The sequence below is a fragment of the Hevea brasiliensis genome, chromosome 16 (genome assembly GCF_030052815.1).
Source record: "Hevea brasiliensis isolate MT/VB/25A 57/8 chromosome 16, ASM3005281v1, whole genome shotgun sequence".
NCBI lineage: Eukaryota > Viridiplantae > Streptophyta > Magnoliopsida > Malpighiales > Euphorbiaceae > Hevea > Hevea brasiliensis.
Genome location: NC_079508.1, coordinates 69,679,057 through 69,698,002, shown reverse-complemented (window position 1 = coordinate 69,698,002; position 18,946 = coordinate 69,679,057). Strand labels below are relative to the sequence as shown.

At 32.6% G+C, this 18,946-nt stretch overlaps 2 protein-coding genes across 2 annotated transcripts; one reads left to right on the top strand and one right to left on the bottom strand.

The window, feature by feature from the left end:
• Window positions 1-89: 89 nt before the first annotated feature.
• On the bottom strand, window positions 90-3,022 carry LOC110656115 (probable polygalacturonase). Its single transcript, XM_021812706.2, has 6 exons — window positions 2,873-3,022; window positions 2,387-2,725; window positions 1,539-1,659; window positions 1,273-1,447; window positions 1,126-1,196; window positions 90-966 (listed from the first exon to the last, which is right to left on the bottom strand). The coding sequence occupies exons 1-6, from the start codon at window positions 2,903-2,905 to the stop codon at window positions 257-259; spliced, it is 1,449 nt and encodes a 482-aa protein (XP_021668398.2). The 5' UTR covers window positions 2,906-3,022; the 3' UTR covers window positions 90-256.
• Window positions 3,023-17,301: 14,279 nt separating this feature from the next.
• On the top strand, window positions 17,302-18,908 carry LOC110656052 (beta-carotene 3-hydroxylase 1, chloroplastic). Its single transcript, XM_021812580.2, has 6 exons — window positions 17,302-17,822; window positions 17,916-17,975; window positions 18,067-18,138; window positions 18,271-18,531; window positions 18,616-18,672; window positions 18,761-18,908. Exons 1-6 carry the CDS (start codon window positions 17,442-17,444, stop codon window positions 18,833-18,835), a joined length of 906 nt encoding a protein of 301 aa, XP_021668272.2. The 5' UTR covers window positions 17,302-17,441; the 3' UTR covers window positions 18,836-18,908.
• The last annotated feature ends 38 nt before the right edge of the window (window positions 18,909-18,946 follow it).

Here is an 18,946-nt window from a genome sequence, read left to right as displayed (position 1 = left end):
GAAGATATTAATGTTAAAGACAATTTGTCTCTGCGTTCTGATGTTTAGAGATTCAACTATGCAACCATCTTTCTTTATTAGAATGGAGATTTGTGGGATCAACTATGCAACTATCTTTCTTTATTATAATGGAGATTTGTGGGTATGTCACGAGGTCATTGCAATGGCCTCATATATTGTGTGGATTAAGTTCGCACTAAATTGTTAATAGTACATATAGAAAATAAGTTGCGCTGTACAGAAGCTTTGTTCCGAGTCACAAATTCTTCCTACTCCAAGAGCACATCTTTACCTCAATATTCTCTATTGGCAAGCTATCTTCAGGAAAATTGCACGATGCAGTCTCCCCTGGCCCCTGGTCTGGGAGTAGGTTACAAGGTTTTGGGGTCACACCACTCGAAATCCCTGCAATTTCAGTGCAATTCCATTGAAGCTTCTTCGGCTTTCGTGTGAGCCCAATGGTCACATTAGACATGCAGATTCCAGTGAACGGGTCACCAGCAATGCCCTCCAGTCTAGCTGCCATTGTTACATTCTCGGCAACCATGTCACGATAGTTGATATTCTTAATCTGAGGAATTGCATTTGGATCATAGTTATTGTCAGGATGAGAGCCATAATTTCCTGTCATCCAAAATACCCATTTCATTGTTTTCATTGTCATCCTCCTCACATATATCTCCTTTACATAACCTCCTCTTCCTACAGAAGTCTTGATCCTAACACCTGATTCTGTATCAATAGCTGTGATATCTTCTGCCCTGACATCTTGAATGCCACCGGACATCTCACTGCCTAGTGCAATTGCTGCACTGAATGGAGAAATGCAGGTGAGCCTTCTGATTACAAGCTGCTTGGTAGGCATCCCAAACGCAATGCCATACTCATCCCAGCCACTCTTAACAGCTACACAATCGTCTCCAGAGACAATGTAACAGTCCTCAATTCTGGTGTTTGTGCACGAGTCTGCAGAAGTTGCAGAATCCATAATCAACCCCTTAAGTGTAAATTAAAAAATTTTCACAACATTGGCATTGGCACTTAGGTAAAAGTGCAACATATACAGCTGCAAGAATGGAAAGCCGTTTTGAGAATACAGCAAGAATTCAATTTCCAAATGTTCACCTGGGTTGATCCCATCAGTGTTTGGAGAGGTCACCGGCGCACGAATTGTTAAGCCTTGTGCAACAACATTGCTGCATTGAATATTATTCTTGGATCAGAAAGAATCAAAAAGAATCCAGCTTAGTACAGTAGGGACAATAAAGGTACCTGCTATAAACAGGGTGAACATTCCATGAAGGAGAGTTCACCAATGTAAGGTTGGATATCTGAATGCTATTGGAATACATGATTTCTATCAGGTAAGGCCTGGTGTATTTCAATTCTCCATTGCGGAATTTTTTCCACCAGAGATCGCCCTGACCATCAATTGTGGCATTGGCACCTTAAAGCCATAATGTCCCAATTAAATAAGACTACGTAATTCATTTCTTGATATTTTTGACAGTCCAATTAAATTTACTAGGAGATTATACCTGTTATTACAACATCAGTAAGGTTGGTTCCGAAAATGAGACTGCTATACCTTCCACCGTCTGCATCCCTTCCTCTACCGTAGGACGGCAGTGGTTCAATCACAGGCCATTCACTCTCATCCTAATCGAATTTCCAAAATACAGGACGTGTAATCACATAATTAGGTATTATTTTTATCATTACTTTATAATCAAGAAATGTTAGCAGTTGCAATGGCATATTCTCCACTGTAAATTGGGAAACTTTCCTTTATATTGCAATACCAGAATGTCAATTAATAAAACCCACTACTTTTCTTTATCTTTTAGGTCATTTTCAAATGAGATCCATACTTGATTTAAGGGCAGTGTAGAATACACATTTTTGCGGCCTACAGTCCTTGACATTTCAACTGTTTAGCCCGTGAGCACTGTTCCTTTTGTCTGTTACTTAGACCTTTTCAAGCTGCACTTTTCACTACTGGTCCATAACGTTTATGCCTGAAGTTTTCTGTCTATTGATCACTGCCTATGCTAGACTTTGAGGTTGGCCCCTATATCATAAACAGAACCTAATTCTCCATCACACAACTTATACTGGGCTGTTCTGTAATTTAAATTTCAAGCACTGAAGTGAAATTCTTGGGGTTACCTAAAGTGAAAATGGGGATATTGGATCGTTAAGAACTGATGATGCTAGTATTTTTCAGATTTTCAGAAGTTTAGATCCCGACTACAATCTTCCTAAGCAAAAATTAATGAACAGAAAAAGACTTCTTTCTTCATGTCTTGAAGGCAACAACTTTTATCCTGAGAGGCTGAAAAGACATGAACTAACTTTAAACCATTTGTTGAGAACTTTTTCTGACCTGAGAGGCAAGGAGAACCGCATCCTTGTCAAGATAGAGAGTAAAATGGCTAGTGAGATTGAAACTTCCAGTCAACCATCTTCCTGGGGGAACATAGAGTTGGGATCCACCATCTGATGAGAACTGGCTCAGATGATCAATTGCAGCTTGAAAAGCTTTAGTGTTTGAAGTTTCTCCATCTCCAACTCCTCCAAAATCTGTCAATGATGCCTGATGAGATCTGCAACTAATAGCTGGATACTCAAACCAATCCAATTTGGGATGTTTTCTGCTATCAACTCCACTAGTACAAAGAAATAGCAAAAGGCCAATTGCTAAGACAGCATTCATCACCATCACCTGTCCAAAACAAAGAAGTATATGAGAGCCGGATAAAGAAAGGGAAGCAAGAAAACGAATGAAATCTGAGAATAAAATCAGAGGGAGAGAAGTGAGATAGCGAACCAAAGTACTAAGAGAGAAACCAAAATGAAAAGAATATTTTACCTGAAATCTTCTGGGAATTGTCCACAACTCCATTGCACAAAACACAGTTATTGCTTTGGTTTTGTTGGAGAGGCAGATTATGTATATATATATATATATATAACTCTTTTTAACTCTTTTTCTGTTTTTTATTATTATTTTTTTGAATTTTGAATATAATGTTTGAGACTTTTGATAAAATTACAAATTTAACCTTTGAGTTAAATTGGTTGAACCGTAAGTTTAGAAAGGAGCAACTATAAATGTAAGACTTGTAAGAAAGAAAATTGTTACTTTCTTTAACTTGAAAGCAGATGCATCAACATTGAAGAGGCATGGGCGGCTGCAAGTCCTCCAGCAAATATGGACATAGAGGGTATGTGGCCTCATTCTTGATAGGGGTAGGCCATGAGTTGTAGGATGGCTACCTTTTAACTACTAAAGCATGTGTTAGTTTTGTTTTTGTGGGTATTTTCCAAAGAGATAGTTGAGAAAGAGGGGCCACGGAATTGTTAAGTCAATAACAAACCTGAGTTAGTTAACACATGATCAAATAGACTTTTTAACGCCATGAAATTAGGGAAATGAGATTTTGAGATGAATTCATGACATTTTTTTTTTAAATTCCTATGAAGACTTCCTTATAGATTAGGAGTCAAATGGCATAGTTTGAGTCAATCATTTGATCATGAATATATATATATATATTATACCATATAAAGAATTGGAAATTTAATTTTTTTTTCATTTTTTTTATGTAGTCTCAAATAAAAAAAAATATAAAAGTGAACCTAAAATACTAGGTAATTTTTATATTCTATTCTTGAACTTTTTCTTGTATTTCATTTTCATTTTTTAACTTTAATTTATTGTTAAAAGAATCTTGAATTTTAATTTTGTTTCACAAAATCCCCTCAAACCTGCTTTAAACCTATTATAACATGCATTTTTAAGTTAAAAAAATTAATAAATAAAATTAAAGAAATTATTTTTTTATCTTATTTTCTTTTGCATTTAAAAAAAATTAGTTGTTTCAATAATTATATGGATCTATCACAAAAATATTAACGCTATCACAATAATTTCCTATAAAGGGCAAGATTTATCTATTATTGAAGAGTGTTGACACTGCATTTGTAAACATCACCGGAACTTAGATTGATTTTTTAATTTAAAAACTTGTTAGTGTAGATTAGATAAATTTATTTGAAATAAAATTAAAATTTAATAATTTTTCAATAATAAATTGAAATTAAAAAATTAAAGTGAAACATAAGATAAAATTCAACAATCTGCTATAAAAATTACCCTAAAATATAATATAAATATACATGTCCAATATGGGTGCACATGACGCCAACCTTAGCTCCAGCCTCAAATTTTGCCCAATCACCTACACTCCACTTTCTGCGCTGCGTTATTTGTGGAAAATTTCCTTTATTTTATATGGCATCCACGTCAAATGCCATGCTTTTAAGAATTTTTATAATTTTAGGGGGGGAATTGCTATTTTTTTTTTAGAATAAACATTTCTTAAATGAAAGACAAATCAAAGGGACACTCATCTTGGAAGAAGACGATACTGATTTCCATGGAAATGGATGACTTGGCCCATCTTTTGGCTTGTACACAATTGCCAATCAACCCGTGAACATTTCCTATTGCCTTTCACAGGCAATGATTCAGGAGTGAGAAAACAAAAACCCCACATTATCATTGCTGATATTTTTATTGAACCTATTTATGCAAATAGTAGTTTGTTATGTGTAGATTAATTAAGAAAGTAGCACAACCACACAGACTAGAGCAAATCAAGGAAAGCGTTCACTAGACAAGTTCTAGGTGAGCAACCAACACATGACAATGTCGACCCATGAAACGAAAAACCAAACCGATACCAAACACATGACTGAATTGGTATATAATATTATGGTGCAGCATTAGGTTGCTTTCTCAAGTGCTTTACACGATTTCCACTTCCACTTCCACTTCTTCTAAGGACTTTGAATCTTCTCTCTTCATCAGTCATCACTTGATTATATGGTTTCAGATCATGGATAACATATGACTAAACTAAAGTTTTCAGACACCTATCGCGTGTTTTATGGTGGAATTTGCGGCCCTCCATTTTCGGCAGGTATGTCTCATCTTCTAAATACAAAATTCCCATCACTCATTTGAAAAGGGGAAAAAAAAAAAATTCAAACTTTATGCCTAACTTTTATACAAATCATAATATTAATTTTTTAACACACTTATTTACATTTGAGTGTCAACGCTCATAATTGCAATACATTCTGTCTAAAAATATAATAAATATAAATTAAATAATATACTCAAATACAAATAAGAAATTTTTTATAATAAATATATTTGAAACGTACAGATTCTTATTATTATGAGTCATTTTCCTTTTTATTAGATTTTTTTTTTACACTATTATATACTAGTTTTGTTTCCTATCAATCTAAATCACACGCCATGATATGCGTAGATAATTGTTTAGACAAAATATTAAAATTTTAAATTGCACATCTTTAGATTTCAATTTTGTTTCTAGCTAGCTACTGTGGTTCATACATATAAAATCATTTTCTTTGAACAAAATAGTGTTCTAAGGTGTCACGATCCAATCTATGGGTCGGATCGGCATTAGGATCTGGGCCAGCCTAAAGCTCTCGAGGCCCGTAGTAAGCCTAACTATTTCTTAACCCAACTCTAAGGCCCATTTGGGCCCAATTTCAAGAATTCAACCGGACAGAGTCCAACCATAAAATGGACCTTTCAACGGGGAGTTTTTTGACTCACCCGACCTGTAAACACAATATATAATCAATTGGGGAGCTCAGCTCACCCTCCACATACTCAAATGTCATAAAATAAATGGGAGCTCAGCTCCCTCATCCAGTTCATCAACATGCATAAAATAATAAGTTTACAGGTCAAAATAACAATTTATATTACAGACCCAAATTAAATAATTATTTCTAATACATGCGGAAATTCTAGAGTTAACAGGTTTATACAAACATTAATAAACAATCTGCGAGGGAGAAAAGCAGGTTAACTTCAAAAATATCCTCTTGTGACCTGGAAAAATATTGAACAGGAGTGAGCGTTCGACTCAGAGAGTAAAATATCAATTTTAACCATAATCTCTATAACTATCTAAAACTAATGCATCCTGTAGAGTGAAATGCAACATCAATAATATTTTCACATCATAACAGTAAAAAGCTAATTTGGAGCACTCACACACCCAGTAATATCAATCATAATATATGAGAGTTGATCCCCTATACAGCTCTCTTAAATCCAACCTGTGCCAGAGAAGAACTCAAGCCGGACTTTCGCTTAATAAACCAAATCGGGGTCCCAGCGAAGAACTCAAGCCGTGACTACCCCCAAAGGACCGGGTCCCAGTGAAGATCTCAAGCCGTGTCTACCCATCCTGTCTATAGCCAACACCACATCACACGCACACTAATGCACACACACTGCTCCAAATTACCACAACAATAAACATGGCACTTTAACAGTTGTGAATGCAACATAAAACATGCATAGAATTTAACTACATAGATATATAAATATAAGTGATGCATGGGCATGCTTGAAAATATAATAATATCGAAATTACAATTAAAATTAATATTTTACTTACAGACTTGACAACGGTCACTGTGGCGGCTGGGCGGAGGAAGAAGGCTGTCCGGACTCACCTGACAATTTTATTACAATCATTTAATAAATTTGACTCAATACATACTAAGAAAAAGACCAAAGACATCCTAAGTAGTGCCAAAAATCTGGCAGAGTCTCTCCTAAACCTAGGACCTACCCAACTTGTAAAAGGGCTCAAAACACACTTCTATATTCACAACCCATATATCCACAACTCAATCACATTACACAGCCCCTCCTGGGCCCATCCAAACAGTCATCCATCACAATATGTAAAATTTCAATTTAGTCCTTATAATTGACTCTTTTTGCAAAAACTACCCAAACAAGCTCTAAAAATTCTAAAACTTTTCCCCGTGGTCCTTAGCAATATTACTAAGCTAATGCAAAAAGAATCATAATTTTCTGAGCTACCACGAATATTTTATGAATTTTTAATCCCATTTAAGTACTAGATTACGAAAAAGTAAGGTTTGGATTTACCTATGCCGATTCCGACTCCGGGGACGCGCTCGGGACATCTGACAATGATGGGGTAGCCAAAATCTCGATCCTATTTGGAGACTTTTTCGGTAGTCGATTTGTCTGGCTAGAAATTTACAGACCCAGACAACTGTCGAATTTCCGTGAATTGAAGATACCTGCACGAAGCCCACAACACGGGGGTTAGCATATAAATTTTACGAAATTTTCTAAGCTCATTTAATGTTCGAAAAAATACTACGAAATTCCGTAGGACCCATTGAAAAACGGTGTCAGAAAATTTCAAAATTTATATTGCCGCGAAGCTCTCGACGAGTGGAGCGCTCTGGTGCTCTCGGTTTTCTCATGGGGTTCACGGTTTGCGAGAAATCTAGCCCAAAAGTCAAAATGGGCTAAAACTTCCCAGATAAAAATTGGACAAACCGCTCGATGGATTTCGGTGTTCTTGGTGTCTATGAAAAGCTCTTGAGGTGTAGATGGTTTTAGACACAAGACCCGACTCAATCGGTGGCCGGATCGGCCGGATTTTGGCCGGGAAGACGAAGCTGTCGCTTCGCACGACGTTTCCCGAAGTTTCAGGTGGCGGCCGGCGAGCTAGGGTGGCTGGGGAGGCGCGCCAGCTAGGTGGGGAGGCCGGGGAGGCGACTGGCCGGCGAGGGGAGGTGAGAGGAGAGAGAAAACGGGAGAGAGAGAGAGAGGGAGGTCGGGACGCTCGCGGGGAGAAGAAAAGGAAGAAGGAGCCAGTCTGATTCGACCGGTCCGATCCGATCCTGTTCGATTCGGTCGGTTCGATTCAGGATACAAAATTTTGAATTTTTACTCTGCCTTGAGACCGAAAACGAGGCCCAAAAATTTCAAAAAATTTCTAGAAAACTCAGAAAAATTCGTAGACTCCAAATATATTTTTAGTTTTACTACGTGGTCTTTCAATTAAATTTTAAAAATCACCAAAGTTTTTATTTTCAGAAAAATCGAACCCGATTTCTAAAATCCGAAAAATTTCAAATAATTTCCTAAAATTCAAATAAAATAAAATATCAATAATTACCCAAAAATAATAAATTTAAAAAAATTAGGGGTGTTACATAAGGGGTGACTCTCATGAAGTGTAATTTGTTTCATGTGATAAGGAGAGAGTAGATTCCCAACTCTCTAAGTGATTATTATGAGTAGGATCTACTCCTTAGTAATAAGTTGGATTGTTAGATTAAGGTTGCATTTTTATCCAAATATTTATTGTAGGCTAAACAAAGCAAAGCTCTGAAGTTGCATTCGGCCTAGATATGGTAGCCCAATATGGAGGAATAATCGCACATTTTGGCTAGTCCAACTCATCCCATGTCCAAGCATCTTGCGCTTAAAATTTATCTCCACCAACCGCACTGGTGAGGTTGTTCTCTGCTTCATCTCTTTAATGAAAGCTTCTCAGTGCCCAAAAAAAAAAAAGAAAAGCTTGGGCAATACTTTCTGCAAATCTCTACTGGATTTTACAATTTGCAATGATGAAGGTGTAGGAGCATAAGTGTGAAAAATATAAGTTTATATCATTGAATTCAAAGATTTTTCACCCAGGGTCACATGCATCATGCAAGATTTATTTTTATCTATTTGATTTCAATGATAAACAGTATATTAAAACTCTTTTAATATGTTTTTGGATCTACATTTGCCATTTAAGATTTTAGAATTAATTAGATTAATTTTAAGAACCCTAGATTAAATCAATAACAAGTGCACTAATCTCTTGATGCACTGCAGTGTGTTTGGCACCTTTGGGATGCGTCTTTAGGACACCAGTTATTGTCCCTCTAGCTTGTCCATACCAAGATCACCTATGGTAGCCCTTAAACAGCTTCTAAAGCTTTTTATATGAATTAGAAAATCAAGTTTTGTCTTTTGAGAGATTACAAATGTAAACAAGACACTAGAAATAATTTCTAGTATTTTTAATTCAAGAGATTATTTGCTAATCTCTTTGAAATGATGAGAGATGAAGAAGAAGAGAAGGGAGAGGAGCCAAGGGTCGCGGCACCTTTTTGAGAATGAGCAGATTGTATTGTTTTCTTTTCATAATAATACTTATATAGCTAAGTCACCACTTAAAACCATTGCCACATGTCACCTTTTGATTAGCTCTAGGTTTAATTGTCCCAATCACATTGTGTCAAGTGTCAAACCTATATTTAATCTTGACTTTGATCATCTTACATGATTAAAAAATATATGGCAAGCTTATGTGTAGTGCCATGTGTCACCCTATGAAATGACCAAAATACTTCTGTGTCTTAATTTTAAGTTTTCAACCCAAAATAATTATTTCTCTTCTTCTAATCAATTTATATCAAATATAAATTAATTAATTAATCTCTATTAATTAATTTCTCATTAATTAAATTCATATTTAAACACTTTAAATATAAATTTAACTTATACTATACATCCAATAACCTAGATTTGGTTTCATGCCATGCTAGAGACTTTGTAATCTAATTGCAAACCAAACCTATTTAATTAATTAATTAAACTCTTTAATTAATTAATTAAATCTATTTCATTTGGTGATTACTTGTGTATGTATGTGATTTACTAGGCTCATCACTAATTGGCAATGAGACATGATATCAACTCTTAATATAATCAGAACTCTTTCTTACCATAAATGATTTCTCTAAATCATTTTATGCACCTCATAGACCATGGTTAACACCTAGTATAGCATACCATGGCCATCCAATTGGTAATAAGGTTTACCTTAAATGAACCTATAATCATATGTTACCATGCACTAGAATCTCTCTGTTACAAAATCTCAACTTAAGCTCGAGTCATGGTTTATGTCAAACCCCATTTGCTATGAATATGATGTTCTCTTTTAATTCCAGTTCTTGATTAAAAGTTTTTTCTCATCAGAAACTCTTTTATGATTAAATCTATCTGTCCTGGTCAGGAACTTGAAACATCAAGAACAATTAAATGAATATAAGATTTTATCCCTATTTACTTAGAGGAACAGATTCCATCTTGATCAACACCTACCTCCATATATAACTAGTAGGAGTCAACACATGTCCATATACCCATACACAATACAAGTATGAAAGCAGTATCAAACTCAAACCACCTATATACAAGATAACTGTGCTATCTCAGGTCTAAAGATTATATGCACTAATATGATTTATGACAATACATTGACAAGAGTAAAATCCATGTGCTTATCATAAATGTCACTGGTTTGGCCTACTTATCATGTATAAGTGCCTATCATGTTTGTTATATGGCATAAGACTCATCATTCCATCTTATTTACATCTCATATAAAAAACTTGGGAACAAATATGATTACAATCTTTCAGGATAAGTCATGTCCATATTGTGAAGTATCCTCGATTGTGAACCAATTTATGATACTTTGTGCTATAAATACTGTCACTCATATTCTTAACAACTTAAGAATATAATTTCTAACAAAATATCAATAGACATTTTCTATTACATATAAATATATTATGTAAACGAAAAAGTGAAAATGTCTTTTATTAATAAAATATGAATAAAATACATACTAAATGATATGCTCTAGGGCATACTACTAACAGAAGGCCATCAATTTGCTTATAACCTTTATGCATGCAAAGAACTCAGTTATTGTTGATTTTCCCTAGAGCGATAGAAACAATAATGTCCAAAAAAGCTTAGAAAGTTAATATGGCTATGTACAGTTCAGATAAGCATCAAGGCATAGAAATTATATTATCTGTGACACTAATTAAATTATAGCCGAAAGCTTTTTGCACTCTAGATTTCAATATGCACGCTATATGAAGGGCTGGATCAAAGCTTCTAAACAATAAAATCATCATTGCCATCATCATAACCAGATTTTCACATACCAATAACATATGCGAAACATGCACATCCTCTTGAGAGATTGATTAAAAGAGACCAGAAGAATATATGCAGTGGATTTAACTCTATATATGGATATCATCGTTGATTAACACATGCAACATAATTCAGGAAGTATTTATATTGACTCTATATCTCTAAAGGTGATTTTAGCATTATTAAGTGAAATATTAATATTTAATACATGTTGACAGTGACAATAACAACATGAGCAATGCTAAAATCATACTTGTCAGTAACACAAAATTAGTGAGAGATATGAACCATATCTATGTACCATGCGCAAATTATAGATATATAATTTAGTTTATGTCTCATGCATGTGAAGGAAACACAATTGGAAGTAGAAAATTCTTTCAGTTCATTACCAGAATTTTTAGTTCCATGAAATGAAAATAAAAGAGTAATACATATAGACGAGAGAACGAATACTTCAAATCATAGTATTGCTGTGTGCTATCTCTAAAAAGGAAAATTGTACTAAATTTAAAATGGGAAACAAATTCCAATTATTACGAAATAGGTTTCCCATTGACAATTTTTAAATTAAAATGCAATAATTTTTTTCATAGAAATTTGTGTCTGCGCCTAGGAAATTCATTCAAAGAAAATGTTCCTATGACATATGCACAATTTAAATATTTTTATTGATTAGTGCACTTAAATTGGCATAAGGATATTTACATTTTTATTGAATTTCATAAAACAATGTGCACAAGCACAACACTCATATAATTGATAAAGTATTTATTTATTTGCACTACAATGAATATTAGAATCAACAACAAAAATTTTACAACATTAATTTTATTGTCTATAAAGTTAACATACAATAACAGTGAACAATTACTGCTAACGGTAAGTTAAAAAAATATGGTGGTAATTGTTGTTATTATTTAAAAAAATTCAATAATAATTATTGCTGTTAATAACTTTTTTTTGTAGCAATTATAATTTTATTGTAAAATACTTATGGCCACAATTTTATAATAGTAATTCATATATATATTGCTGTCATAAATTACTATTAAATCTAACATTTTTTATAGTGTTGATGCATCTAATCTAATATATATAAATTCAAATTTATATAAAAATTAGACACCTCAAATTTTTATGAGATAAGGAATAAGCAAAAGAGGATTTTTCTTATGTAGACTCAAACCACTATGAACTGAAGTTGGTTTGGCTTGAAAATGGTTTTCCCAAGTTCCAATGAAAATGGTTTAGTTTGAATCTTTCCATAAACCAAAACGGAAAAGTTGTCACTTTTTGGTTTCCAAATTAGGCCATCAAAAATTATCTTCTCAATGGAACTATTTGAGATTCTGAGAATCCCCATAAATAGGTGCAGATTCTTTATCTAGAGTTGTCCGAGCAAGAACATGCATGCCCTGCAAATTACTAGCTAAACCTGCAACTGCGAGTGGTTATGATGATGCCCATTTGACAGAAGGTTTTTAGGTTCAGAAAGAAAGAGCAGAAACAGCTACCTTCTCTTATTGTATATAGACGACAAACCACGCATAATACATAGGCTGACTAATTTGAATAACTAGAAATTGCAGAAAAACGCATATGCTAGCTACACTGACAAATTAAGAAATAAATATATGAATTTTCATAAAAATAAATAAATAAATATATGAATCTTTGTAATGTAATGTATCTATATAATTCCTGACACTAAAAAAAATTTCTTTAACAAGGGGAAACGTTCTAGTTAAATGTTAAAAAATTATTATTAATTATTATTAACGATAATAAAATTTAGTTGCTAAATCGTCATTATAGGCTACATCGTATCGTGATAATTTTTTTATTATTTTTTGTATTAGATGATATCAAGAATTAATTTTCATAATTTATTAAATTTGTATTTTAAATGTGTTTAATTTTCATACCGCTTCTATGGAGGGTGAGAGTTGTTGCTGTCAAAATAAATGTCATTGGTTAGTAATAATGACATTGTAACTATTTCTTAGCAAAGTAGAGGGAATAATCAAGTTGGTCAATTGTCAAATTCTGGTGGGCTCAGTCTGCTATTTGGGCAATTGTCAACCACAATTTGAGATTAGTGGTATTTGATTTGTTCTCGATGACAATTAATGAATGGATCAACCCTGGTTTAAGGATATCTTCCTTCATACATGGTTAACATTGGGCCCATGTTGTGGCTGCAAGAATCGCTTTGGCATCTTAGCCATATAAAACTTGATTATCAATCATGCAACTGATGGCAATTCAATCAGGCAATTTGAAATAATCGTACAAAAAGGTGATGAAACCTCACTATGAAAAGTACAAGAAAATTATATATTTCATGTGGGTGTTACTGTGCTCTATGTTTTAAGTGTCATCAATCAATATTTAAAACAATAAAAGTTTACCAATATGGCTTGGGCTAAGGCACAGTATTCAATTAGGGAGTTAAGTATGCTTAATTGGCTGAGTTAAATCAAGATAATGGGTGATTTTAACAGGGAAATTAAAGGCAAATAATAGTTTGGTTGGCCAAGTGTTGCAAATGGACCCATAAGGACTTGTACTACTGAAAAAAGTAAGTAGAAAGAACTAAATAAGCTTAAATTCATACAGACTTAGTTCGGTTGGAAGGAAGCCTGTAGGCCATGGAGAATCCTTTTGAAACAAATTGTTGATTCTGCAATGTCACCTGCGTAGGTCTTTGGCTTGGTGATCAATAAATGGTGCAACATAGAAAAATTAAATCAATCGTGGGTTTGCTCAATTTGTATGTGAATTTTTTATTATTAATTATAATTTGAAATTTATGATTAAATTTTTGCAAATCTTTTTAATTATATTGTAAATAAATTAAAGCTAATTCGTAATACAGATAGCATGGGATCTTATAGTAGAGTTTGGCTATTATAATTTGGTTCAAAATTGAAATTAAATCGAGTTAATTTTAAATTAAAATTGATTAAAATTAGATTAATCAAATTAAATTTAAAATAAATTGAAATTGATCAACCTATTTTCAGATTAAAATTAAAATATAAATTAATAAGCTTTAATTATATTAAAAATATACAAGTGTGAAATTCTCATACTCAACTTAACTTAATTAAACTTGTATCTTAAAAATTTATGGCCGATTATATGGATTCTCTTTTTTCACTCTAAACGATTTTTTGTTAAATTCTCATAAATGTGTAATACTTTTAGGTCATTTTATACTGTTCTTTTTTAAGTCAGTTTAGGTCTACCTCTCTATCCTTTAATCTAATGTGCTCTGCTTGTCTAATTGAAGTATCCATATCGAAAAAAATATGAGAAATGTACGAGTGAAAAATTTATTGCTAAAATTTTAAATTGAATGTGATATTAAATTTATGAGTGTATCCTTTTACAAGATTCATAAAAGAAGAAAAAAATTTTCTCCCCCCATACGTTTAGAATTCTCTAAATCTCTGACAATTTATGTGGTGTTTGAATAATTTTTCACAATCAAAGTTAATTACACCAATAAAATCAAAATATTAAAAAATAAGAATTTTTCCATTTTTAAAGTAAAAGTTTAAGAGCCAGAAAAAGATGGTAGTGCTGGAACGAATGCCGGGTAGCCGCAGAAACATATGTCTAGTCAGCTTTCTCAAATATGTTTTGAAACTTTTTTGCAGTAGGTGTAAGTGGTGGAACAAACACTAATATGGTGTCTATGGCCCCGTAAAGTTTTTTGTGTGGTTGGAAGCTCAGCAGTGGAGCAATTCCGGATAAATTTTAATAATTGTTTTTGAATTTACATAATTATAATATTATAATTCTTTAACTTTAAAATATAATATAAAACATCCTAAATTTTTAAATTTTACACAATAAAATCTATCTGATTTTCAATTTTTTATTTTTTAATTAGAAACTGATGTGAATAGCTCTTATATGACTCTTAGTCAATATTTCACTATTCTCTTATACAAAATGTTAAATTATTCTCATTATACATAAAAAATTATTTTATCTATAGAGAGAAAAAGAATATAATTTACATATAGTTTGAGAGAAAAATTATTATGAAACTGTCCAGGTTAACGTCTAACTAAAAAATTGATAGTTGAAGGTTAGAAAGATTTTATTATGCAAAATTTAAAAATTGATGATGTTTTATGTTACATTTTTAAATTGAGAGATTATAATATTATAATTATCAAAATTTATCCGGACAATTCAAGAGTGAATACTCTGCCTAAAAACTCACTTTCCAAAGCATTTGGTTTTAGCTAAGTAATGTGTTTGTTATAATTTTTAAATTTATAAATTAAATTTATAAATAAAAAAATAAATTAGAGAAATCTAACTCTTTGTATTAATGTTTATATCGAATATTTAATTATATTATTCTTATTTAATTTTTAAAATTTTATAATTAATTTTATTTAATATTATTTTTAATTATTTTAATAATAAAAATGTTTATAAATTATTTTTTATTAAACACATTAATTATTTATTAGTCATTTATAAATACTTTAACTAAACATGTAACTTATTAAAATTTTAAAATCTTATAAATTCAAATTAACTTATAAATACTGCCTATAAGTTGATTTTCATTCGTTAAACTAAACATCTTCTTAATTTTGTAATTGATTTGCTCACTTAAAAAGATTAGTAATTTTCTTTTTTTGGTATTTACATTTACAGATTTTTTTTTCTTTTTTATATCAGTTTTCACGCATTAAAATTAATTATTTTTTTAATTATTAACATAATTATGCGTTTTGAAGATTTGCATAGAAACCCACAAAAACATAAGCAGGATTCAAGTATATATGTTATATATGATTGTAAGAGTGATAGATGCGAATCACATCAAACAAGATAATGGAGTTGGTAGAAAGATTAAACATTTTTGCATTACATAGTTTGAGAAAATGATGAAAATAGAAAGTAGAGCTTTTGATTTTTGAGAAAGTGCTTATGATTACAGAACACAAACATATCTATCATCCTCCTTCATTTCGGCTGTAGTGAGATAAGCGGGAGACCTCTACCAAACCTCCAACCCCATTTTGGCTATTCAGTGAATTAGTCCTCGCTCTGGTTCATCTTCAATACTTCTCCATTAAAAAAAAAAAGCAAAGCATGTTACGTTGGTCTAATAAGGCGGCATTATATATATATATATATATATATAATTTTCTTTTTTTGAGTTTAATCAAAAACAGATTATCTTTACTAAAATCATAGATTATTAGATGGAAAAAAATTTTATGGTTTAGTTTCAAGATTTAAATTTTATTTAATAGAGTGAAAAGCAAATTCATTGTAACTGAGCTGATGGCTTGATGGATTCGGATTTTAGGTAGCTGAAAGAAACAATAGGCTTGCTTTGACAAGAGGCGTGGACTGTTGAGTGCTAAGTGAGGTAGAGATTATTGGCCCATAATGGCTGAAGTTGTTCACCATTCGGGAATACCATATTGAGCACTGAAGCCCATAATAGCTGAACTGAGTCGGTTTGTAGTTTGGACCCCTAATGCACCATCACCCTTTACATCTTCTTCGATTCGAAGCCTAAAATGTCTTGCGATTCGTTGTTGATTCAATTTTGATTTAGGGTCTTTTTAAGAACATTAAATTAAAAGTTTAATATAATTTTAATTCGATTCAAGTTAAACGTTTTGTGAATTGATGGCCTTGTTCTAACCATAAAATTTGCTTTTTCATAATATATATAAACTCACCATACTATATTATAATTTCCTTGACAAAGATTCAGAATTGCCATAAATTGCAAATGCAAGAGTGAGGCGAGGTGAGCGGTAGGAGCGCGGAAGCAGCCAAAGCCAATGACGTCCCAGACTCCCAGTAAAGTATCCCACCATCTTGAACCACTTGTGTGTCTACAAACACGAAGGGCAATTCCAGTAACTGTTCCAAGACTATGAATATTGAATATATGACACCGAGTGGCGTATGTATTTGATTCTATTATTAAAATTTTAATAGGATGAATTTAAATAAATAATGTGTAATTGGAGTTTGGTTTAGTTAGCAAAGTTTATGTTAAATTTAAAAATGTTTTCTAAGAATAATAGACGATTTCAATAATTATATTAGTGATTTGGAGAAATTTTTTTGAAAAAGTATTCAGTAATCATTTCAACCAATTAGTTATCATTTTCATGGATTTAAGTGTAAGTTTGAGTTTGAATTGTCAACAAGTGGTTAAATTAGTATGCATGAAGCTGATTATCAAGTAGACTCTACTTACAATGTTGAAATAAATATGTATAATTCAAAATGAATTTTAATAAATTTAGATCGGAATTCTGATATTTTATTAATTAATTAAGTTTGTGGAGTTATTTTGACAAATATTCAACATGTTACTACACTGGGGAGGGAAACTCCAAATGCCTTGTATAGATTATATTTCTCCTTGCGCCTTCAAGTCTTTCTCAAAGCCCAAATACCTCTCTCCATCCCCTTGACTTCCCAAGGCCTAAGATCGTTGAAATTTGGCTTCAACGTATCCAAGACTACTCATATGGCAATTGCAGTCTCTGCAAGCTCTCTAAGGCACCCTTTTTGCCAAGGTTTTCTCTTACCTCCAAACCCCAATAACTCCATAACCATTCCAAGCATCTTTCTTAGAAAGGGTTTTGCTTTGAGGAAAAAACAGAGCTTCAGAATATGCTTGGTCATGGAGAAGAAACCCGGGGTCGTTCTTGACGAGGATGAAAAAGACGAGAAAGTAGAAAGCTCTGGAGATGTGAAGAAACGTCCATCGGTTTCACTTGCAAAGGAGAAACGAGCAAGAAAGAAATCGGAAAGATATGCTTACCTTGCAGCTGCAATCTTGTCAAGTGTTGGCATCACTTCAATGGCAGCCATGGCTATTTATTACAGATTCTCATGGCAAATGGAGGTACTTAATTTCATTATGGTCCTTAAGTGATTTAGCTTTTAATTTTTATTAATATTTCCAAATGAATGGATTTTCATTACTTTCCATTTACAGGGTGGAGAGTTCCCTGCATTGGAAATGTTTGGCACTTTTGTTTTGTCCGTAGGGGCCGCCGTAAGTAAAAACTTTTACTCTTACTATTTTATCTTCCACACGATTGCTTAATATTTAATTAATCCATTGAAGGCGGATCTAATTATTTCAGGTGGGGATGGAGTTTTGGGCAAGATGGGCTCATAAAGCTTTATGGCATGCTTCGTTATGGAGAATACACGAGGTAATTTAGTAATCCTTATATTATTTTTATTATATGTACACATTAATTGATTTTATATAAAATTATAAATAAAAAAAGAGTAAATTATGAGTGTATATACAATAAGCCATGAGATGTTATTGGGAAAGGCAGTCTCACCATAGAGCAAGGGAGGGTCCAATTGAGATGAACGACGCATTTGCAATAATAAATGCAGTTCCAGCAATCGGTCTGTTGTCATATGGGCTTTTCAACAAAGCCTTAATTCCTGGTCTATGTTTCGGTGCTGGGCTGGGAATAACAGTGTTTGGGATGGCGTACATGTTCGTACATGATGGTTTAATCCACCGTCGTTTCCCAGTAGGACCTATTGCCGACGTCCCCTACTTGCGAAGAGTTGCTGCTGCTCATCAGGTTCGTTTCTGTCAATCATTTTTCTCTCCTTATTTACAACACAATCACAACAAATATACAATGATTTTATTTTGTTTTTAACAGCTTCACCACTCGGACAAATTTAATGGGGTTCCTTATGGATTGTTTTTGGGACCTAAGGTAACATTATTATTATTATTATTATAAATTTACAGTATTTTATTAGAGAAAAGGAGAGTTAATTGAGCTATGTTATGTATTGGGGCAGGAACTAGAAGGCACAGAAGGAGGCATAGAAGAATTGGACAAGGAGGTCCAAAGAAGGATCAATCTACGTAAATAGATTTTTTTTTCAATATTTTAATGTGATTAGTTAAATGGAAATAATCATTGAAAAAATTGAAGGTTGAAATTTCCGATTGATTTTAAAGATTGAAGAAAGAAATTTAGTAAC